Below are 24,389 nucleotides of genomic sequence, written 5' to 3'. Positions count from 1 at the left end.
ATGCTTGGGAACTGAGGAACACAGGGAAAGTTTCCATAAGAAATGCTGTGGTTTACATACTGCTCCATAACCCAACATCAGTGACTGAAGAGAAGCAAATCTCTCCTTTCCCCAGAGTGGAGAACATCAGAAAGGTTTGGAGTGAAACACAGAGAAGATAGATTTAGGGTAACAAGCTCTTGAGGGAGAGAGTACAGAAGATGCCCCAGGGAAAGGAGAGATTGTGACCACAAAATGGAAGAGAAAGGGTTCAGCCCAAGGGAAATAAGATTGCCTGCTTTATCACACATCACCAAAAAGCAATGACAAGCCCATACTTATTAGGAAGTTTTACAGCAGGCCCACAGGTCTTTTCCTGCACCCTTGCACCTGAACCAGCTGCACTACAAAGCACCACACAAGTACCATTATTCCACTGGCACAACTAGTCAGTTTTAATTGTATAGAAATGTTGCTTACAGGTACCAGCACAAAAGCAGGTTACTGTCAAAGTACAGAAAACAAGGCACACTTTCACCCGTGGAAGCGCACCCAATGGGAACACAAACTCCAGCCAGCAGTAACAGGATCGAGTCTCAGACTGCTGCAGCTCCTTCCGAGGACAGCTCCTCATTAAATCCTCTCCATCAGGATCTCAATAAACGATCATCAGGTTCTACTTGACCATACCCACATTATACCACAGTACAGGAGGGCTCAACCAGCGACTCACGTACTGCATAATTTCTTGAGGGGCAGCATTTGTGTTTCTCACCCCTCTGCAGGCAGTTAAAAAGAACAAAGAGCACAGACTTTCTGCACAAACCTCATGCAGTCTCAGACTGGAGTGGGTGAGCTCCAGACACACACTGCAAAGACTGGCTCTGGAACAAACAACACATTTTACTGCAAGAAAAGAAACAAACCCACGTAACGATTTGAGACATAGGTCCCCAAAAAAAAACCTCTTTTATGTGGAGATTTTAGGTTGATCCATTAAACTGAACCATTCAATCAAACGTGATCCGAAAACTGCGCTCTTGCTCCTTGCGGCGCCTCTCACAAACCTTTGTCACCTCTTCTACCTTCCTCTGCAACACGGCTGTGGGAGAAGCAAGAGATTAACCTTAGAATCACCCTAAATCACAACCCTGCAGTTTAGCCTGCAGAAGGAGAAAGTAAACCACTGTCCTTTGTTTTTGACAGTCACTCAGCCTTGACAGTGCACAAAGGAGGAGGAAGTCACAACACAAAGCACTGGTAATCCTCTGAGGCAAAGAAGAGTGTCTAGGAAGTACTCTGAGGCATCCAGGCCAGGTTGGACAGAGCCTTGGGTGATACAGTTTAGTGTGAAGTGTCCCTGCCCATGGCAAGGGGGCTGGAACTGGGTGATCTTAAGGTCTTTTCCAACCCTAACTGTTCTGTGATTCTATGATTCAGGGACTCGCAGGCAGAACCAGAAGAGCGCTGGGACATGCTGACACCATTTGCCATCCCAGTGTGTTGCAGTTTCAGGGCAGTGCAGAGAGCAGAGCACACCCTCCCTGCACAGGAACTGCAAAAGCTTGAGCAAAAGCTATTGCTCTGTAAAAGTTTCCTCTTCTCACCTCATGCTAAAATTTGCTGTGAATTACACAAATTACAGATGAACTACACCATCTGTTCCAAGCACATACATATTTTCTTGCAGGATATCACACAGCCATAACAAGCCTTTAACTCACCAACAGAGATTGGCCAAGTTCTGGGAATACAGAAAAGACGGTGCAACCGCACAGGAGAGCTGCAGAGCACTTGCAGCCACAACACAGATGAGCTGCTATCTGCACATCCCCAGTTTGGGAATACATAAGGCACCGAGTGATCACCAACTTTAAACACAGCAGGTATCACAATATACAAAAGTATCTTAGAAGACGCTATAGCAATTTCTAGTTTCATTCCATGAAATCTTACCATAATCAACAGGGTTATGGCATTATGTCAGCCTGTGGCTTAGAGACTCCAGGTTAGGTGTTATTTCATGTAATATGACAAACCCAGAATCTTCCATAACATATTAACCAACACATTCCAGTTTGCTCCTTTCCAAATATTCACCATGCAAGAAATGACTGTGGCAGAAGATGGCAGCGTGCTTCCCTGCCCCATAGATCTCTCGCTCAACTTGGAATTAAGTTGTAACTACAAAAGAGAAGACTTGCAGGTTCTCTCAGGAAGAGCTAGAACGTAACAACAAGGCTTTGTCCAACAAGTCAGCCCAGTTAATAGCCACTGTGTATGCCTGCTACTCACTGGAGTGCACACAGCACCAGGAATGCTTCTCCTCACCTAGGACCCCACAGGAGCAGATAGACACATTGACCTCTTTGAATAACTGCAGTTTCTTCAGCTTATTGCTTCTGTCTTGCCAGACACGAACTGCCCGTGAACTGCTTCTTTAGAGGTACATTGCCCCACAAAAAGAATGACTCGGTATTAACTGACAAGACCCTTTCTTTGGTACTGAATGACAGCAGGAAAAATGGGTCTCCTTGCTACAAAAATTGAAAGGAAGTAGACTGCCCTTTTCACACATTCTGTAAAGTCAGTTCTGATCCACAGGAGCCATACCAGATTTCCAGATAAAGGCATGTTTGGAATGTGGAAGTTAGCATCCATGTTCTGGAGGAAAAGGACAAATTCAACCCTAACTTAAGCCAGTCATACTGTTTAATAGGGACAGTAGAGTGCCTGCTTTCACCCAAGAAGTACACCAAGTGTGGGCACTTTGACAGCGCTGCAGGCACAGTGCAATTCGGTGCCGCTGAGAGGAGCTCTGCTTTTATTCTGCCATGCCCCCGTGTGGCTGCCGGCACCAGTGACAAAGCAGAACCGTGTAGCATTCTTGAACCCCTCACCAGGAGGCACTGCCTGTTTGCTTTTAGTACAGCACCATCCTACACTAGCTAAAGGTGAATCCAAGACAAGAAATGACACCAAGTACTCAATCAGGTCTTCACTACCGAGTGAATCTTCTGCTCTGTGCTACACCTCAACTTACTGCTCCTGCACAACTTCCACACTGGAGCTACAGAGTGACAGGGCCTGCAGATAAATGCACACTGCTCAGTCTTACCTGGATTTGGCTTTGCTGTTGGGGTGGGTGCATGAGAACTTTAACCACACACAGCCCCCCTCACACATTTTCCTGTTTCAAAGGGAAACCCCACAGCAGTTTAGAGGTTGAAATATTTAACCTCAGTTTGACAGAACAAAGCACAAGGTTTTCAAGTCTCTGCTTTGCACTGATGCATTTCAATCTGTCCTTTTCATAGCATTGTAGAATGGTCTGGGCTGGAAAGGACCTTAAGATCATCCACTTCCAACCTCCCTGCCATGGGCAGGGACACCTCACACTAAACCAGGGCACCCAAGGATCTGTCCAACCTGGCCTTGAACACTGCCAGGGATGGAGCATTCACAGCTTCCCTGGGCAACCCATTCCAGTGCCTCACCACCCTCACAGTAAAAAATTTCTTCCTTATACTGAATCTAAACTTCCCCTGTTTAAGTTTAAACCCATTTTGGGGAAAACATTGGCAGCTGCCAGGAAGTAATTCTCAGCAGAAGCCTCTATTGCACATCAAAATTCAAGCACAAAAAAGACAGTATCACTGAAGGTGAGGGGGAGAAGGTACCTCAAGGACCTTCAGGAATTCATTTGTGTTCAAGAAACACTTGTGCACATGCTACATGCTTTCCATATACATTCCCAAAAAACTGCAAGACAACTCTCACCTGAGTTCTGGTCAATCCACTGCAATGAATCCATGTGGGCATTCAGGATCTTACAGATCTGCTGAAGCTGAGCACAAAGAGAAGGGGCAAGTCATTTCTTACACTATGTAAAAACTACGAGCAGTAAAAGACACAAACTCCCTGTCCCTGCCTTTGGAACACCATGCAACCCAGACTCTCACATGTACAGCTCTGCTAACTCAGCAGCCACTGCCCCAGGGAAGTCTGTGCAGCAACTTTCTTCTCTTTCCCATCAGGAAAAGAGACTGGTTCAGTGCCTGTGGCTGCAGCTTCTTCCAATTCAGACCCAGCAACCACATTCATCACCATAGGCCTGAGGTGGCAAAAGTAAAAAGGAATGGGAAAAACTCAGTCTGCACCAGTGAAGGGAAATTTCACTACAAGAAAGATGCAAGTAGTGGAGCAAGAAGCCACGTCAAGGTTAAGGGCTGCCTCTGAAACAAGCTGTCATCTTGGCAAAAGTGAGACATCAAACAAATAACCAGGGTTCCTACAGAATGTGGTACTTTGAAATCTACTCATAGAACTGCAGAGTAACTACGTGTGTCAGGCTGGTTGTGCTGTGCTATAATGCCAGTTCTATGACAAGAGAACCAACCCAAGGAAAACAAAACACAAGTTTCCGAGGTGGAAACTGCAAGCAGACAAGTATCCAAAAGTGGACATAGTGTTAGAAAGGTTTACATATCCTCTGTCTCTCACTAACATGCAAAGAATAAAGTTTGTATTTACCGGGTCACGCGTATCTGCTGGGCCTCCTGATGTATTCAAATGCTCAATGATGTCCTTCAGATCTTGTGCCATGCGCTTCAACTGAGCATCTATGTTTTCAGCCAGTTTATAGCTGCAAAACACATAAGAACAAAGGTCAGAATATTTAAAGCGAGCTTCAGGAGATCTGTTCCCAGTCACACCTTTCAAGCAATGCTGGCAGACATGCGGGAACAGCACCCTGAGGGGCACTCTGGCACACATAGGAGGTAGCTCCTAAACTTCCCTCTGGATATATACACAGGGACAGACAAGCAGTAGTCTGGAGGGCTTTCTGGATGGTCTTGTCAGAAATGCAGGAAGTAATTAGTCTGGATTCCTAAATACTCGTCTAGTTTGAGCCAATGTTTCTTTTAATTCCCCTGCTACGATTCAACACTTAAAGTTAACAAGGATGACTGAGCCCCACTTAGCACATTCTGCTCTCATCCCTTCAATTACTAAATAATCATTAATTTTCAGAGATTATGCCAAAATTAGTAACCTGTTCCCAGACAGCTGATTAAGACAACATCCTAAGAGATTTTCACAATGATTCAAGGGCTTCCAGTCACATTTCCCTGTTTCTAATGCCTAAAATCTACGTCGCCATGCAGAAAACATGCTTGACAAAGGCTTCTAACAGATCAATACTGTCACGCATCCCAACTCTACTTCCTGCTCACTGATCATCACATTACTCTGCTCAGCACAGGTCCAACACAGATTTCTGTCTTACGTCTTCTCCCGCTCTTCATCTGCGTGCTGCAAGTAAATGGTCCCACTCTGCTCCTTCACAGACTCCTCCAGAGGGGTCAACAAGTCTTCAAGCTCCTTCTGCTGGGACAGGATGAAGTCCAGCTCCTGATCCAGTCTGAAAAGACAAAACGCTTAGCAAACCACTTCTAGCTCATGTACCTTCTACATCTGCTGTTCCACAACACAAGAAGATTGTGTTTCTTCTCTGCGTAATTTCAAGCATTCATAGTGTCATACCTCTTCTGATCAAGCTTCACTTTCTCTACTTCTCTGTGCAATGAGGAAATCTGAAACACGACAACCAAATATACAATGAAAATTCAAAATCAACTCAAGAATTAAAAAGAGACTGAATGAAACTGAGAAAGACAGCACAATACAAATGTCTACAAGAAACAAGAAACAGTTACATAAAGCTTTACAGACCAAAACCAGAAAAACAGAGGTTTGGCTTTGAAACTCCACCCTAACATAATTGTTATCAGAGTCTAAACTCACAGATTTCCAAGCATCAATGTTTATCAAGCAGAACAGACATACCATGAGCACACAGATATAATTCACATTGGCACCTAAAACACTGAAGGCGTTAAGGATCTAACCAAGCAAAGCCAAGTTGCACTGGGTATCACTTTACCTTCTCTCCATTCTCTATCAGCATCTGATCCCAGGCATCAACTTGTGTAGCTTGATGGAGAAAGTGTTTCTCCTGGTCTTCCAGTTCCAGACTCCACTTGTTTATCAAACTTTCCAGCTGGGCATAGGTCATCACTGGAGGTGCACTGACAGCAAGTGTGGGACAGTGCAGAACACAGGATCAAAACCCAACACATGAACATGGCACCACTCACCTCCCCCTCCTCCACCAGGCACCAGCACTGATACAGCCTCTTGCCCTCATCAGGACACAGTCACTTGTACTGAATTCCTTACCTGGTGCTAGTTGTTGTGGTGATGGCAGCTGTAGAAGTCACAGCTGCCGGGGCACCAGTTGTAGTTAATGACTTAAGATTCACAGCAAAGCCAGAAGCAGTAGTGGTGCCTGAAAGAAGAAATTCAGGTCAAGCAACAGAAGAGGACACATCTGCTATCAAACAGAGAACAGGTCTAATGTGCACTTCTAAAGTACAGTCCTGTGTGAGCTCAACTAGGCCCTTCTGAAGGGATAAGACACAAATACAAAATTAGGAAGAGCTATTCTGTTTACTTTTCCAGAACATCAATGTCCGTGTGCCCTTCATGCAATTACACAGCACTGAAGTCAGGCTTCCTCCTTCTCAGCTACCTTCTGCACCAAGTCAGTCCTTACCAGTGGCAGTGCTTGTTGTGGCAGCACTTGTTGTTCCAGGAGCTTTTAACCCAAACCCAAGCGTCCCAAGACTGGCTGTCCCAGTGGAAGGGGCACCAACTGCAAACAGAACACAACATTAAGAGTTTGTGGAACTCTTTAATTAAATGCACTGCCCCTTTGAAAAGCTCTACCCTGCCTGCTCACCCATGTCCATCTGGTCTGTGTCTGTATTAACCACAATCACTGCTCAGGCGAAGGATCATAGAGTCATAGAACAGTTAGGGGTGGAAAGGACCTTAAGATCATCCAGTTCCAATCCCCTGCCATGGGCAGGGACACCTCACACTAAAACATATCACCCAAGGCTTCATCCAACCTGTCCTTGAACACTGCCAGGGATGGAGCATTCACAACCTCCCTGGACAACCCATTCTGGTGCCTCACCACCCTCACAGTAAAGAACTTCTTCCTTATATTCAGTCTAAACCTCTGCTGTTTAAGTTTCAACCCGTTACCCCTTGTCCTATCACTACAGTCCCTAATGAACAGTCCCTCCCCAGCATCCCTGTAGGCCCCCTTCAGATACTGGAAGGCTGCTATGAGGTCTCCATGCAGCCTTCTCTTCTCCAGGCTGAACAGCCCCAACTTTCTCAGCCTGTCTTCATACAGGAGGTGCTCCAGTCCCCTGATCATCCTCGTGGCCTCCTCTGGACTTGTTCCAACAGTTCCATGTTCTTCTTATGATGAGAACACCAGAACTGCACACAATGCTCCAAGTGAGGTCTCACAAGAGCAGAGTAGAGGGGCAGAATCACCTCCTTTGACCTGCTGGTCACTCTCCTGTTGATGCAGCCCAGGATACGGTTGCTTTCTGGGCTGTGAGCACACACTGCAGCTGGCTCATGTTCATTTTCTCATCAACCAACACCCCCAAGTCCTTCTCCTTTGGCTGCTCTGAATCTCTTAACTGCCCAACCTGCAGCTGTGCCTGGGATTGCTCCCACCCAGGTGTAGGACCTTGCACTTGGCATGGTTAAACTTCATGAGGTTGGCATCAGCCCACCTCACAAGTGTGTCAAGGTCCCTCTGGATGGCATTCCTTCCCTCCAGCGTATCAACCGAACCACACAGCTTGGTGTCATCAGCAAACTTGCTGAGGACGCACTCAATCCCACTGTCCATGTCACCGACAAAGATGTTGGGAGCAATATTGTTCAACACCAATCCCTGAGGGACACCACTCGTTACTGGTCTCCAGCCAGACATTGAGCCACTGACCGCAACTCTTTGTGTGCAGCCATGCAGCCAGTTCTTTATCTACTGACTGGTCCATCTATTAAATTGATGTCTCTCCAATTTAGAGACAAGGATGTTGATTCCCCCATCAGATAACAACTGCATATTGGGACTTACGTGAGAGGCCTGTGGTGGTAGATGATGCTGGGGCTGAAGAACTTGCTACAGATGCAAACAAAGTTGGCGCCGTTGAGCCAAGAACAGAGGTTGTGCTGGTAGAGGCAGTTGCAGCAGATGTGGACGTAACTACAAACAGAAAAAGCATCCACCTTATGCCACTGCAAATTCACAGTAAAAGCACTTCCAGCTCATTCCCAGAGTCCAGTTGAGAAAACTGTTCCAAGAAGGAACAGCAGATTCACAAAGCCTTGAGCAATTATTCCCCAACATCACTTCCTACCTCCAAGTTTGGCTCCAAAAGACAGAGCAGGTCCCGAGCTGGTACTTGTGCTCACTGTTGCCGTGGGTGCACTAGTGGCTGCAGTGGAAGATAATGACCCAAAGTTCAGGCCTGGAACAAGTGGCATAGGCAAAAGGAGAAGACAGACCTTTTACAACTGAGACACTGCAGCTTCCACTGACCACAGCAACAGTCAAGTTAGAAGCAACAAAGGCATCAAAGCCACTTGCTTTGCTGCACACCAGCAGAAGCTGCAGAACCTCCCCAGATGCCCTCCCTGCTGACAGCATTCCTGACTGCATCGGCCATGCCAAGGCCAGGACTCACCTGTGCTCTGCCCCCCAAGGCTGAACGGGGCTGCAGGCTGGGTTGCAGCTCCCAAGGTGGCAGCAGAGGTGGCAGCAGCCGCAGGTGCTGCTCCAAAGCTCAGCCCCGTGGCTGCTGTCTGCGGCACTGCAGCACCCATGCTCAAGCTGCCTGCTGCGGCCTGAGTCGTGGTGCCGCTGGAAAAGGTAAACCCTGCAGTTGTCCCAGCCTGAGCGGTGCTGCTGGTGCCAGCGGATCCAAACACAAAGCCAGGAGCTGCTGCTTGACTTGAGGGCGCGCTGGTCGGTGCCGAGCTACCAAACGTAAAGTTCCCTGTGATTCCCGTGGCTGGAGTTGCAGAACTGCTTCCAAAGCTGACTGTTGATGTGTTTGACCTAAAGAACACAGGAAGAGACACAATCTGTTAGAGATGTCATGAGGCCTCACTTGGAGTACTGTCTGCAGTTCTGGTGCCCTCAACATAAAAAAGACATGGAACTGTTGGAACAGGTCCAGAGGAGGCCACGAGGATGATCAGGGGACTGGAGCACCTCCCATATGAAGACAGGCTGAGAAAGTTGGGGCTGTTCAGCCTGGAGAAGAGAAGGCTGCATGGAGACCTCATAGCAGCCTTCCAGTATCTGAAGGGGGCCTGCAAGGATGCTGGGGAGGGACTCTTCATTAGGGACTATAGTGACAAGGGGTAACGAGTTGAAACTTCAACAGCAGAGGTTTAGACTGGATATAAGGAAGAAATACTTTCCTGTTAGGGTGGTGAGGTACTGGAATGGGTTGCCCAGGGAAGTAGTGAATGCTCCATCCCTGGCAGTGTTCAAGACCAGGTTGGACAGAACCTTGAGTGGCGTGATAGTGTGAGGTGTCCCTGCCCATGGCAAGGGGGGCTGAAACCAGATGACCTTAAGGCCCTTTTCAACCCAAACCATTCTATGGTTCTATCCCATGATTCTATGTTATACTGAGTCAGGTTTCTTACACACCACTTCCTGACAGCAGAAACCAACATTCAGAATACACACACCTGACCAGCTTTGTGTTTCAGTTCTAATAAATACTGTACTGCAGCTCCTGCCACTTGCACCCCTCTGTTAAGCCTCTCTACCCTGACGCCCTTAACTGATCTCTATGCTCTCCTCCTTGAGTTACATCCAGATGAGCGCAGAGCACCGAGGGCTCCCCGCGCCTCTCACCCCAGCTGGAACACGCTGGCTGCCGGAGCCGCGCTGCTCGTGCCCGCCGTCCCGAAGCTGAAGCCGCCGGGCTGCGCGGCGGTGGCCGCGGGCCTGCTGAAGGAGAACAGCCCGGAGGACTGGCTGCTGCTGCCGGCCGCCGGCGCCGCGCTCCCCAGCCCGAAGCCCCCCGAGCCCGCGGGGGACGAGAAGGAGAAGCCGGTGGCGGCCGTGCTGGCGGCGGTGCCCGACGTGCCCAGAGTGAAGCCGCCGCCCGTCCCGAAGCTGAACTGGCTCATGGCAGCGCCGGGACCACGGACCGGGCCAGGCCCGACCGACGGCACCACAACGGCACCACAACCGCCCCACCAGCCGCCGCGCGCTCTGATGACGCACTGTCCCGCCCCGTCGCGCTGCGCCCGCCCCTCTCTCCCGTCCCCCAATCACCGCCCGGGGCTTCCCGCTGGAGGCAGTGATTGGCTCTTCCATCCGCCACTCGAGGTTAGCACTCTCCGATTGGCTGACCTGGCTACAGGGGCGGGGCGGCACAGCGGCGTCCCGTTGCTACGGTGACGGGGGACGCGGCCGCTTGTACCCCGGAGCCTTCGGGTGCTGCTGCCGCTGGAGGCCGGGCCGGGACCGCAGCCGCTGTTGCCGGGGCTGTGCCTGAACCGTGGGGTCGGGAGCCGCTGATCAGCCTGAACTTGGGGGCGCAGCTCCCCTGGCCGGGAGAAGGGGTCCTGCTGCCCTCGTCCTGTACCAGCTGCATCCCCGTGTTGGCACAGGGTCTGTCTCAGGCAGGAATCACTGCAGGGCTTGAGCTGTGGCTGTAGTTGATGCTGATATAGCAAGCGAGGCTGTGACCTGGGCACAGATTAGACAGGCTGGGTGTATTATCTGTGTTCTGATACCACAGGGGTAAGGGTTTGGCTAAGTTTTATTCTTCCAGCACACACAAAAGGAACATTCTACTCTGCAGACACTACAGAGCACAGTTTGTTCTCTCATTGTCTGGTATCTGTTTTTCTAGCATAGGTGAGCAGTGGGTACTGATATGGATAGCGTTTCCTCAGCCTCTTCTCTGCTGTCCCTTGCTAAACTGCTTTGTGATGCTCCAAAGGATGATGATGACGACGATGAAGATGTGGTGAGTCTTTCAGAAGAAATGCTGTGGTTTACATATTGCTCCATAGCCCAACCTTGGTGACTGAGGAGAAGCAAATCTCTCCTTTCCCCAGAGTGAGTAAAAAGAGAATGAGAACCTTAGAAGGTTTTAGACTGAGACAGCCAGAAGGTACTTTTATGGTAACAACCTTTTGGGGGAGAAAGTACAGAAGCTGCCCCAGGAAAACAAGGAGAGATGATGACTACAAAACGGGAGGGATATTTAAGCTTCCAGCCTTCAGGCTTTTCCTTTAGGAAATGAGCACATGTAGTTGAAAGAGCTCCAGTTACTTTATACTTCACCCTGCTTTCCTCTGAGGTCTGTCAGAGATGAAGGCAATGCAGTAAGAGCTTCATACAAAGGGAAAATGTTGATGCTCAACTTCTGCGCAAAGGCTGAAATACCCAGAGGGGGCTGTGAGTGTTCTCATCCTGCGCCAGGTGCTGGGGGACTGTAGATATCATTGATCTCTGAAGCACGTTAGATACATTAATTATTGTTAAAGAGGGAAGGGTCACCCATTCTTCTAAAGTGAACGACCTGAATGATTAAGGAGAGAAATATCTTTCCGTTCCTCTATACCTGCCCATCTCAGGACTAGGTGAAAACTGCAGCTTAGGGAAAATGTACATTGTTCCTGCAACACTCAACTGCTTCAGTTGCAGCAGGAGTGGCAATGGTGGTAGTATTTGGGATAAAAGGGGTGCATGTCCCTTGAAACTTCCATTTGGTAGGTGGTAGATGGGGGCATTCACATGCTATGTGCCCTTCAGCTGTGTAATGCCTGCTTTTTAAAGCTAGCATTGTTGGCTGTACATCTTTGCAGTAAACATCTTGATTTTAAAAGGATTTGTTTACCTCTTATTAATGAAATGAATGACACTTCAGAGAGAGAAATGGCAATTATCACAGGGATGTCAATTAAATGTGAGTCAATCTGGGCAAATTGAAATCTTTATTTTGATTTAATTTAATGTTCTGTGCATATGAGGCACTCTTATCAAACCAAAGAACCTTCATATATAGAGAATGCCTCACATTGGCCTATTAGCACTAAATTGATTTGTAATTAGAGGAAAATGTTGTTGCTTCTCATGATCTCTACTGTCAAAAGTAATCCAAATGCTGTGATGGCTCTTTCCTGTAACACCCTTGGCTTCCTGCAATGTTTTCATGACAGGCAAAGCATGGAAATGTGCATAGAGTCATAGAACGGTTTGGGTTGGAAAGGACCTGAAGATCACAGAGTTCCAACCCCCTGCCATGGGCAGGGACACCTCACACTAAACCATATCACCCAAGGCTTCATCCAACCTGGCCTTGAACACTGCCAGGGATGGAGCATTCACAACCTCCCTGGGCAACCCATTAGGTTGCCCTAACAGTAAAGAATTCTTCCTTAGATCCAATCTAAACCTCTGCTGTTTAAGTTTCAACCCATTACCCCTTGTCCTGTCACTACAGTCCCTACTGAATAGTCCCTCCCCAGCATCCCTCTAGGCCCCCTTCAGATACTGGAAGGCTGCTATGAGGTCTCCATGCAGCCTTCTCTTCTCCAGGATGAACAGCCCCAACTTTCTCAAACTAATACTCAGAAAGCACATCTGTCTGCAGTGCTGTGCTCTGAGAGTCCTGCTTACACACAGTGTGTCAAGGTCACTTTCTTCTGCGTGAGAGTGAAGAAGGGAGAACGTTCAGTGTTTCAGTCACAAAATGGTGGCATAATGTTTTTTGGGGTTTCAGCAGGCATTTGTTTGACCTCAGATAACACTTTATACTTAGTGACATTATTGTGGTGACTGAGCTGGGCTCTATGAGGATTGATTCAAGTTCTATTTGCCTTTTGTTTTGCAGCAGCACTCTTCTGTTAATGCCATGACTCCTGGTACTATTGGACCAGTAAAGAAAGAGAGCACTGGTAAGGAGGAGTATTTGTATGTTTTAACATTCAGCCCCATACTAGCAGACTGTAACAGCTGAAGTAAGTTACTGTCACTGGTGGCCTTGCCTCACTGTGAGTGCTCACTGAACTCTTAGATGGAAATAGCATTACATGTTTAAAATTGCACCTTCTTGTCCTGAAAGCTTAGCAACAAATTATACCAAGAGAAGCAAAAAAGGTAACTCCAGAGCACAGCAGCTTCAAGTGGCAATGATAAACAGGGTACAGAACACAGCTTGGTCATGAGCTGTAATGTAAAGTTCTTCTGGAACTAATCGTGTTATTAGGCAGCTTAGTTATGAGTCATGAGAAAGGTCAACAAGGACCAGGATGAGTGCAGCAGGAAAGGAATTGTGGCAAATCTAACAGAGTATTTTTGCTTGTGATTCCATTCTAAACCCCTTCAAATTACAGATTTATCAGCTTACTAGAAAATGTTTTTCCATGTAAGACAGGCATAAACCATAGTATCCTGCCTGTGAACTTTCATGTGTCTTCGCTACCTTATCAGGGCTGTGCCCAGTACCTAATGGGAAGAAGTGGATTTCTATGTGGGGAGGCAGTCCTTTTGTAAATGTCTCTTCTCACTTAAAAAATCCATATTTGGGGGCCTGGGGAAGATTATTTAATATTTCTCCACTTTACCCATTTTGAAGTGCAAGATGTTTTATGCCTGAAAGGAAGATTTCTCTGATAGAGAGGTTGGGTAAAGGAGATTTAAGGGAAAGAAAAACATTCTCCCTCTGCATATTCTCATTCGTAAGATACTGAGGTGAAGAAGACTGTAAACATTTACTAGAATGCTTCTTATACAAAGGCTTTTCTAAAGCCTAAAGAAATCAAACTTCTCAGCAAAGCTAGAGGAACAAATCCAATCCAAAATTCAGTGTGGGGTTTTCTTTCTCATCACTTACAGGTACTTCTCAGGTGAAATCTGAAAACAGTAAAACTATTTGGAATACAGAGGAGGTCCCAGAAGGATCTGAATATGATGATACCTGGGACCCTAGAGAACAGCCAGAGTAAGTGACCTGAGACTGCCTGCCTGGGCTTTACATAGCACTGTTGGAAATAGGAGTTAAACAGCTTTGACTGCTTTTGAATGAGACAGCCATCTGAAAAGCTTTGTGTCATGGAAGGAGAAAAGGAGGATATCAATGCTGTATCTAAAGCCCCATGAGAGAAGTGATTTCTAATCTCTCCTTTGGAAACTTTCTGATCTTGTAAATAGAAACATAGAGTTGGTTTTTCCCATCATAGCATTACTTGCAGTGTCACATAGTTGTATGAAGTCAGATTAGGAAGAGGAGTAGGCCACCAAAACTATTTACTGGCTTTCAAGTATGACATTTGTGTGAAATATCTGTCATTTCCTGCGGCAACTGAGATGCATTCATTTTTCATAGTCACAAATTCATAAAGTACTCCAACTTATGTTTGCATTTCAAAGGATTAAGCTCTTCAGAGACAAATAGACACTGAAAGAGGGTAGACTTAGATTGGCTATAAGGAAGAAGTTTCTGCCTGTGAGAGTGCTGAGACACTATCACAGTGTACCCAAAGCTGTGGCTGCCCCATGCCTGGCAGTGCTCAAGGCCATGTTGGACACAGGGGTTGGAGCAGCTGCTCCAGTGGAAGGTGTCCCTGTCCATGGCAGGGGTTGGAACTGGGTGAGCTTTAAGGTCCCTTCAACCCAAACCTATGGTTCTATGAAAAAGTACTACAGGAAGGAAAGCTATATGCAAGCAGTTTTGAACTTGTAAATCTTGTCATTCAACCCTAGTCTGTCAAGGGACAGCCTAAAACCCAGGTCTTTTCCCTTGCTCATAGAGAGACAATAACAAAAATGTTCTTGAAAGGGATACAATCCAGCATGTTAGTTGTAGTTTGTAGAAGTCAGAAAGTCTTCCACATAGCAGTCTTTGCATTTCTAATCATTGTGTTCTCATGCCATATCCTGGAGTGACAAATGCTGGAGCAGATGGACTGAAGCCTCTGAAGCTGCACATTGTATTCTAGTTTGTAGTCCAGAATCCTCATATTTCTCTGCATGTAAGTCATGCCACGAGGTGTTTAATTTCCTGACCTAAACACAGGACCAGGACCAATCTGAACTTAGACTTAACATATCTGAAAATGATTTGGCATTTACCTATAGCCTTACATAAAGCTGGTCTTGATACTGTCACCCTCGATGTATAGAACATGCTTCTTTGTGTTGTGGGCACAACAGAAGCTTTCCTCATGCCATTTTTTGACACTTACCCTTCCTGCTGGGTAAAAGACGTTGCCACTTCAGCCTCAAGGAATTACGTCCTGTGTGCAGCAATGAAGAGAGTATATGTTTTTGTAAGAGTTTATCAAATTGAATCAAGGAATATGGCCCAAAAGGAAAACAGATGGCTAAAGAGATGCGCCCAGAGCTATTAGACAGATTCCTCATTGACTTAGGAATTACTACATATGCGTATGAACACTGGAGATCTAAAAGAGACTTTTCATACACTCTTAGAGAAGTGACTCACTCCACTTCTTTTGCTCAATTTAGTAGGAGTAATATATGTTCTAAATACAAATCTACTTTGTATTCCCTCATTCATTAATTATAAAGAGCAAGTGAGTATGTGATTCTAGACTTTGTAGATGTGGAGAGGAAGAAAACAAATGTTGGCTGAATGCAAAACAATTACAATCTGACAAAAGAGTGTTATGCTCAGACTGCAAGAGCAGGCTGAATGACAGACCAGAACACATGTAATTAACAGCATCCTTTTCAAAGCCATTTCCCAAGGGTTTGTTTGACTAGTTGGTAAATATCATATTCACTTAGGATGAATTTCCTGATCCTGCAAAAGCTGGTTAGTGAAGTAGAAACAGCCTTGAAAGGTGGAATGAATTATCCTCCCCAGCCTTCCAGCTAACTCATTTGTAGCTGTGAACAGAAATCCAGTGCAGATGGGTTGAAGCCTTGAAGGGAGACTGAAAAGGAGGAGAGATGATGCAATGAGATTATTTATATCCCTCTGAGAATTAGTCTCCTTTACCCTCCTGCCCCTTCTCCAGTAGGCAACGACTTCTCTTTCCCAGGTATGAGATTTTATTCAAACAATGTGTGGGAACAGAGGATGTCTTCTTTGGGATGAGCAGGAAAGACCACTCCACGGCCTGCTGTGAAGATATAGTGGTGAGCAGAACCTGTATCTCCCAACCCTTTGTGGTCTTTCTCTGCCCTTTTCAATCTTTACACCTCTTTTTGAGGGATAGAATGCAAACACTAAGCTGTATTGCTGCCCTTGGCCTCCTGTAGGATATTTGTGTAGTTATTCAAGCATTTGTATATGATATTTACACTTGCTAAGCTGAGGAATTAAAGCATATCTCCTCAAGGACCTAGTGTACTCAAAGGAATCTGTGCAAATGCAATGCCACATACAGACATGAGGGAAATAAAAAATGTAGCTCTAAGATGAAGTTTCACTTTGGATACAGTTTTGGGAAGGAGATGGTTTTCATCTGCCCTCATTTATTACACGGTTTGCAAGTTAGCAGAGTGCTACAATACTGATACTCTTTAAAATTTCAGGTATCAGATCCTGTCCCATTATTACATGATCAAAGATGTTCCCTTCTTCCTGATCTTCAGGGATTTCTCTAGCAGAAGCAAACTGTCTAATACACGAAGCCAGGGGTTTTGCTGGGTATGGAATACCTGTCAAGCACACTGGCAGCTCAGGAGTTTGAAGAAAACAGGGTATCAGTGCACATCATGAAGTTATTGAAAGCAATGATTACCACCGTCATATTTTCTCTGTTAGAAATCCACTACTCAATGTTGTTCTGACACTAGCATCAAAATATTCAGGAAGATGAGATCTTTTATGGCTTGTAGGGCTATAGATCTAATCATAGCTTTTCCTCTACCCATCATTTCAGATTAAAATCAAACTGCCAGAGACAAAGAACTCGGACATCACATTAGATATTCAGGACAAGGTTCTTGACCTCCGAACTCCCAAAAAGTAAGTGAAACACAATTGTGTACAGTCAATATCTTGTTTGAAAGCAAGTGAAAGCAAGTTTAACCAAGCCTTCAACTAAATGCTGTGTGGAAAGCAAAGCTAAAGCTGAAGATTGGTTTATTAATTGCACATGGGAGATAGATACAGACACAAAGCAGCCATAGTCATTATACAGTGGGCTAGCTTTGAATCTGTGATACTGTTCTGGCAAAACCAGCTTTAAGACAGGTCTTGGCTACTTAAACAGCAATGCTCCAAGGGTCCAGAATGTTTGGCAAAAACCTCCCAATGGTCTTGAAGGACTTTGTTGGAGTTTGCTTTCCAAATATGAATTTGGACAAATATATAACTGAAGATGGTCAAAATGTGCAGATACATTTTCAGAAGCTGAAAGCCAAACTGTGGCCATATCCAGACATGATGCAGAGATGCGAATTGAACAAGGTTTTCCTGAAGAAGTTTCCTTTGAGTTCTTATTTTTTGATAGGGGCTACTTCACACCTACAAAGATCATGAACCTGCTGGTAAGCTCTGACTTCTCAGTCTTCCTCAGTGTGCAGTTGCCCTGCCCAAGATTGCCACATAATTCCCATGTGTTTTGATTTAAGACCTTCACAATACAGTGCTTTCATAAAAAAAGCTTAATCCTCTCTAGGCTGCATTGAATGGAATGTGATAAGATCCACATGTGAATAGCTTCCTGCAAATAAATTCTAGGTGCAGGTATAAATTGAAGGATTTAGGCTCAAATAACTTCTGTTCCTAGTGGACTAACTATAGAAAAGCCACTTTTCTCACAGACAAAACCAGGCTGAGTTGATTACCCCCTGCTTGGATTTAACCCGAAGATGCAACAGGAACAGAAGAATGCTTGGAAGTGCTAGCTCTGAAAGTAGAAAGTCAGGAGGAATAACTGTTCAGGACTTGCAGACCTACAGATATTAAAAGAGGTAGCTTAATGCAATACTGCAGATGTAGGAAAACCTCAGCATCCTTTTCCTTCTGCAGTTCCATCTTTTTGGTGACTCAGATCTGCCATTATCTTCTTAGTATCCAGCTGTCTGTAGTCACAAGCCTAGCAAATAAAAAGTTTGCCATAAATCTAATGGTTGCTTGGGTACAGGCTGAGCCAGTGCAGCTTTCACAAATGTAAGTGCAAGTTTTCTCAGGATAAAAGAAACAAACAAGATTTCAAGTTCTACATCCTGAAAAATCCTGTACTCTCACAGATGTGTAGGAGGGCTCAAAGGAACTGTTTCCAACTCTAGTCCTGGGGCTGATTCTAAGCCAAGCTGATTTTAAGGATCTCTTTGGATTATAGCAACTGGCTGCCTTCAGTAGGTGTGGTGCAAAGGTGCACCTATTTTAGCCATGGCTTCTACAAGACACCTTAAAAAATCAGAATGACTTGAACCCCAATTTAAAGTAAGCCCCATGTTGACTTTTTGAGCTTTATAGAATTTGGCTGAGAAGATCTCTTGACTCTAAAGTGTCCTTAATGCTCTTTGCACTGTCAATACAGTGGATGTCCAAGACTGGCTCATCATTTATATTGTTAACATATAAGCCTGGGATAGAGGGGGAAGAGTCCAGATTCTGCATGAGCAAGTAAGTTTGAACTGTCATCCACAAGAGGAATTGAATGGGTCTGGACTGAGACATCTTCATAAGCATACAAACCAGAAGGCTGGTCAGCCATTCTAGGAAAAGCTGTATGTCTGGCACAGCAACAGACTGTGGAATAGCTCCTGAATCCAAGATCCAGCCTTTCTTTGTGTATTATGTCCCTGAGCCACCAGTAGGGGATCACTGAATTAATCTTCAATGTAGGTTAACATCCCAGGAACTTCATAACTGTAAGTGCATTCCCCTACCCGAACTGTGCTTTGCAGCGTAGGCATTTCCTTTGTGCATCTGGGCTGGCCAGAATCTCTAATCAGGCTGCACCAGTTATTTCTTTTTACTAAAGGAGACAAATTCCTGAAGACATGTTTTAGGCATTATTCAGATTTCTGCCATCAGGAGAGCATTACCAAGGCAGCTTCTCCTTCCTCTTCATTTAAAATGCAGCACTGTGCAAAAGTGAAACAGTGGAGAGAGCCCCCAATCCATCACTGGAAATTTTTGTCATAGCCACAGCCTAAAGAAAGGAATAGTGTGGAAACCTTTCAGGTCTGTATAGCTGCACACCAGGTATTGCAGGAACCCCATAACCTGCCATAAGAACAAGGTATACTAGAGAACATTCCTTGGTATACTGATGACAAATTGCAAGAGCAATTGCAGTGCCATCTCAACTGCTCATCTGTTCTGAGACATTGACATTCACTGTGTCCTCTTTCACAGGAAGCTGCTGCTGCACCTCCCCTACAGTGTAGACAGCAGGAATGGGAAAGCTCGTTTTCTCTCTGAAGAGGAGACCTTGGAAGTCACCTTGAGAGTATTGAGGGAGTTTGATTTCATCAATTTTGGTTGATGGACAGAGAAATGGAGAAAGTTTGCAGAAAGTAATCTCTTAGTTTGAAGTCTTTGTGAAACTGAACTGAGATAGTAGATTGTTTCCCTTGAATGGTGCAGGGGGAATATCCCTGAAGAAAAGGAAGGGAGTAACATAGCACCCGTAGACTACAAGCTGAGGTTGTAGTGCTGCTCTAGTTAATGTCCTGCTTCCTTCAGTCTCATACAGGCTCTGTGAATCAGAAATGGGAGATTACTATTCTGCAAACCAGATAAGGGTTTTTCTGTGGTTATGGCAGCACAATGAGGCTCTGGCCAATGGCACTGGTACTTCAAGACCTGCAAATGGTAATATTCTTGCTTGGTCTGCAATGCTGGGATGGGGGCCACTTCAGAATCTCCTCTTAGCTATTTGATGAGGTCTTTAGGGATCCATATACACATCTGAGGCTCATTTACACTGGCAGAACAAGGTAACTAGATGTAGTTGGACTCTCGAACTGCTCAGCACTTTTGGTTTTGGCTTTACTAGTTTTGTTTTTTTTTTGTGAAGTTGAGGTTTTTTTGTTTGTTTTGATTTTTGTGGTTTTGTGTGTAACAAATGTTGACAATGGGTGGTTCAGTGTCACCATTCACCTGTTGTCCCTCCAGCTACTTTTCTGATCTTTCTTGGTTAATAAAGACAGTGTTCTAATGAACAATTCCAGTTACTTTTGTCTCTGCCTTCTCTATATTATGTCTCAAGAGACTTCCTAAAGGTGAGATAAGAGGAACTTTGCATAACAAAGCGTCACTTACAGGGCTAAAATATGGCAAAAGCATTTATTTGGCCTTCAAATTCAATCTAGATCTACAGAGTGGGGTAACCACATGTTTCTCTTACTAGCTGCTGGGCAAACACATTCATTTAACATTGTTGATCATGCAGGAAACAAAAGTATTTGCTCAATGATCAAAGCGGAGAGGACAAGCAGGGCCTTGCACTTTGATGAACTTCAGGTGCACTGAACCAAAAGCTTGTAAGCACTTTAAAAACCAAAAGGTTTGGGTCCTGCATTCTTTTGGTGTGGTAGAAGAAAATAATGACCAGCCAGGTTGCAGTTAGTACCCATGCAGTTAAACTTGTGGCAGGTTGTAATGAGAAGATGGAATCTCCAAGAGGGATTGAAGACACTGCCAGAGAGTTTCCAGGTATATTTTCTTCTGTTCTATCAGGAATTTTCAGAATTCACAGTATGTTTGGAATATACTGCATCATGATCCTTAAAAAGCAGACCCATTCTTTGGGTCAGAACCCAACCTCTGCTTTAATGTTAATGCCCTGGTGAGCAGATAGCTCAGTTATGACTCATCACAAGCTATTGAATATGCTGATAACGCTAAGTGGCTACTCCAACTCCTATTTGCTTAAGTTTCTATAGATTACATTTGAATGTCTTATTCTTACTGTACAAAGCTGTGGTGGAGGGGAACAATGCAGATGTATGAAAAGGCTGAGATCATTCCTCCTGACTCAGTTTGTACTGCCTGTGGTTGCCAAACAGGCTGTTTCTTGGAAAAAGGGTTGTCTTTGTGGTCCCTAGACAATATGCTGCTTCAATTTTGCATTTCTTATACAAATTGCAAAGAAAAGTGGAAGATTGATCTTGAAAGTAACATTTGCCCAAATACATTCAGTCAGCCTGTGGGAAAGCACACTATAACTCTGCTCTTCTGAGCCTCCTTCCAGCCCTCTATCCACAAGGTAATTATGCGTTTATAGTTGGCATAGCAATTTACTAAGCCTTAATCATCAAGTCCTATTTAATTTAATGTCAGTGTTTGATACTGCAAATAACAATGACTTTGGTTCATTGTGCTTCTTTCCTGTGTTTGTTTCCTATGGAAATGAGCTAATGCCGCACTGGTATCCAGGTCCTATTTTCCCCATATATTTTTTTCTATGCACATTTTATCCGCATGGAAGAGACAATAACCTGAGGTCGGTATGTTTTGTAAGACAGTTTGCTGCTGAATAAAACAGGGAAATACAAATTAAAACATCCCTATCAGGTAGCACTAGTGTTATTTCATGTACCTTCTGGCCAGTCTGTCTGTACACTCCAGGCTACAGTAAGTCATCCACACTCCATGAGGGGGAGCTGGCAGGTTGGTGATAGAGCAGGATAGCGGAGTTACTGCAGGCAAAGGGAGATAGGCTGGCAGGGGGAAGCTGAAATCACAGTGTTAGGGTATATGAACAGAGAAGACAAACCCATAAGAAGCCAAGCTTTGTGTTTTCCACTGCTCAAAAGGACAAGCTCTACTGCTGTTTTCAATAGAGGTGGAACACTTGTCTGGTGGTGGGCAGTTTGCTGTTGCGATGGGGTGTGCTGCCTGAATGCACAATCACCACCCTGGAGATCCTCTCACATTCTTTCTTCCTATTAAGGAGATGGATAGAGGACGCCAGAAGGTTGGGGTTTGGGTTTTGGTTTTATTGTCCTGGATCATCCCAAGAGTAACTGGTCCAAAGGACATGGAGGCTGCCAAGCTTCCCAGAAACCGAGGGGCTACTGCCAGCTACGAGACAGTTAACATTCTTTTGCAAGGGCTTGAAGGCAGTTTTGGTTTGCTGAACTAGCGCTGACAGAAATCCTTTTGAAGGGGATACAAAACCCCCTTTGCCTCTGAACATCAAAGCTGTTGCCTAATACCACTCCAACACCTGCAGGCATCTTAATTAATCAAAATTATGAGCCCAGTTAAACAACCCAGCCATTAAGCCCCAGCCGTTAAACATCATCAAGCTTTATTGGGTTCCCTAAGAAACATCTTGATTAAATGTATTGCAGTTAAGTAGAGGGTACTGTAGCTGTGGCAATGTGATAGAGGCTGTTTACTGTAGTATCCCAATAAACTGCAAGGTTGTCATCTCGCCTTGTGCATGCGTTCTGTCCTCCAGTTGTGGTGGCAGAGCCACCGTTCCCGTTTTGACTTGTTCCTGCCTTCTGTTAGGACTACTGTGGTGTGCTAAGGTACAGGGCCCAGCTGGCTCTGTGTGTTTCACCTCTCTTCATCCTCCTCTTTGTCCACATAGCAGCCTTCTGAGGCAAAGCTACTTTCCTCATTGTACAGCCTGAGAAAGAGAAAACCCCAAAGATTCCTCCATATAAACCCCTGGAACAGGGCAAGAGCTTAAACCGTGATTTTTCTCTTAAACCTGCAGTCTAGCTTCTAGACTGCTCTCATTGCCACCTTCCTCCAGGTCTGTTGTTGGTGTCACCATATACCCCTTGTATTTGTTGAGAGAGAGGAAGATGACTTCATTTTCCTGCTGTTCCGTGTAAAGTTTGCATCCAAAATGTCTGTGTACTTCTTTCACTCTCAGAAACACTGCTTTAGCAGTATATGCTTCCCTCCAGACAATAACTAAGCTGTATCTATGTGTACAGAAAGGTCTCTTCCCTACAGAGTAAGTAAGGAGACCAGACTGATATTGCTTCTGTCTTGTCTAACCTTGGGTCCCAGCTCTCAAGTGCATGAGGCTGGACTCCTGTGGGAGAAAAGGGAGCTCTGCAGCACCCTTTGCAGGCTGTGGTGCACACTGACACTCAGAGGTGTGTGAATACACAGAGGAGACTCAGTGAAGTAGCCTCTGTCCCCAAGGCCTCCCATATTTTCTCATTCACGTGGCCAGTATTCCTCTTTGTAGCAGTATCTATAGTTGGCAGCACAGGCTACTGGATACAGCAAAACTGGCTGATGGGCAAGGGCACACATCAGCACCAAGCCATGCAGGTGTATCCAGCAGGCTCACTGCATGCTCACACATCCATTGCATGTGCACTTCTCATGCTGGAGCAGGTGTCTTTGAACCTGCTGCTGTTGGCAGACCTTCATCCTCTTTGCAGCACCCGCTGCTTGGATTCATCCTTATTCTCTGGAGCTCCCTTCAAAGAGCTGCTGCCACAGTCAGTCACAGTTGCCTGCCTGTGTTCTTGGCTCCAGGGAAAGAGCCTGGAATTTGCTGGAGGTTGGGTTATTTCTTTCCTATAATCTCCATAAAGAGGAGACAATTTCTCTCTGTGTCTCTCTTTGTCTTCTCCTTCAGGTAGAATCTGCTTTCAGAGAGTGATGCTGAGCAGCCAGCCCTTGTTTTTCCTTTCCCTCCTGATTCTTCTGTGCTTATTTCAGGGCAATCTGATCTTCCCTAAGTGCTTCATCTCACTCCCTTTGCTCCTTCTCACATTAGGACGTTTCTCACCAACCTCCTCACAGGTTGCAGCTGACATCTGACCCTGCTGGATGTGCCAAATGCTGGTGATGTGCATGATTCATCTCCCTTCACTCAGCTTAATGCTGGGAGGAGCACTTTGCTCTTCCTTGCTCTGTGTGTGTTTATGCATGAGAAGGGGATGCAAGCAGGAGCCCCACAGGCAGAACCTGGGTTGTGATAAGGCACTGATGTTGAGGACCATGACACAAAAGCAGCAGATGCTGCAGGTCAAGGCAGAGACACATGAGAAGAGTTGACAGAACCGAGGAGGGGGCTCATGACACAAGCACAACCTGCCTGAGCCTATGTTTAAACATAGCCAGCCCCACAGCTCCCAGTGCAGCAAGGGCTGGTTAGGAAGGAATGAGCCAGTTCAGAAAAAGGCAGAATCATCCAGAATTTCCCAAGGCCTGAAAAGGTTCTTTCTGCTTCCCCATGTGTGTCTCTTTATCCCAGGTTGTGAGATGCAGTCTAGGGCAACAGTGACACAATCACAGGAGGGCCCTCAGGTTTCGGGGTATTTATCTCAACCCATTGAAATCTTTGACCCCATTGGGCTTTCTCATCTCAAAGACCCTTTGCACCTCTTCTCTCTATCTTCACACACTCATTTCTGAAGAGAAGATCATAGGAAGGGGCCAGCACAGTAACTGTCCACCTACAACCCTTATAAACCATCTCTCTTTAACTGTGTCCCTCTTCAATGGATCTCATTGGCCTGGCAGCTCACTGGTGATGCTGATCAGCACTTGTTTTAATCCATACCGTTTAACTTGGTG

At 45.6% G+C, this 24,389-nt stretch overlaps 2 protein-coding genes across 2 annotated transcripts; one reads left to right on the top strand and one right to left on the bottom strand.

The window, feature by feature from the left end:
* Window positions 1-740: 740 nt before the first annotated feature.
* On the bottom strand, window positions 741-10,115 carry LOC101877075 (nuclear pore glycoprotein p62). Its single transcript, XM_034063765.1, has 12 exons — window positions 9,791-10,115; window positions 8,604-8,977; window positions 8,277-8,387; window positions 7,994-8,122; window positions 6,599-6,697; window positions 6,223-6,331; window positions 5,927-6,071; window positions 5,527-5,576; window positions 5,270-5,404; window positions 4,513-4,624; window positions 3,760-3,826; window positions 741-1,081 (listed from the first exon to the last, which is right to left on the bottom strand). Exons 1-12 carry the CDS (start codon window positions 10,066-10,068, stop codon window positions 990-992), a joined length of 1,701 nt encoding a protein of 566 aa, XP_033919656.1. The 5' UTR covers window positions 10,069-10,115; the 3' UTR covers window positions 741-989.
* A 704-nt stretch (window positions 10,116-10,819) lies between these two features.
* Window positions 10,820-19,371, top strand: DNAAF6 (dynein axonemal assembly factor 6). The gene is made up of 6 exons (XM_005151331.3): window positions 10,820-10,916; window positions 12,789-12,852; window positions 13,793-13,898; window positions 15,964-16,060; window positions 16,810-16,895; window positions 19,242-19,371. Exons 1-6 carry the CDS (start codon window positions 10,824-10,826, stop codon window positions 19,369-19,371), a joined length of 576 nt encoding a protein of 191 aa, XP_005151388.1. The 5' UTR covers window positions 10,820-10,823.
* The last annotated feature ends 5,018 nt before the right edge of the window (window positions 19,372-24,389 follow it).

The sequence above is a fragment of the Melopsittacus undulatus genome, chromosome 6, assembly GCF_012275295.1.
Source record: "Melopsittacus undulatus isolate bMelUnd1 chromosome 6, bMelUnd1.mat.Z, whole genome shotgun sequence".
Taxonomy (NCBI): Eukaryota; Metazoa; Chordata; class Aves; order Psittaciformes; family Psittaculidae; genus Melopsittacus; species Melopsittacus undulatus.
The sequence above is the reverse complement of the archived record's forward strand: the minus strand, read 5'-3'. Positions and strand labels throughout refer to the sequence as shown.

Coding starts and splice junctions, on each gene's coding strand:
- DNAAF6 (XM_005151331.3), top strand. CDS start 10,824: ATGGATAGCGTTTCCTCAGCCTCTTCTCTGCTGTCCCTTGCTAAACTG. Junction 13,899..15,963: donor GACCCTAGAGAACAGCCAGA/GTAAGTGACCTG, acceptor TCTCTTTCCCAG/GTATGAGATTTTATTCAAAC. Junction 16,896..19,241: donor GACCTCCGAACTCCCAAAAA/GTAAGTGAAACA, acceptor CCTCTTTCACAG/GAAGCTGCTGCTGCACCTCC.
- LOC101877075 (XM_034063765.1), bottom strand. CDS start 10,068: ATGAGCCAGTTCAGCTTCGGGACGGGCGGCGGCTTCACTCTGGGCACG. Junction 8,978..9,790: donor GCCAGCGTGTTCCAGCTGGG/GTGAGAGGCGCG, acceptor TGTGTTCTTTAG/GTCAAACACATCAACAGTCA. Junction 3,827..4,512: donor CAGCAGATACGCGTGACCCG/GTAAATACAAAC, acceptor CTTTGTGCTCAG/CTTCAGCAGATCTGTAAGAT.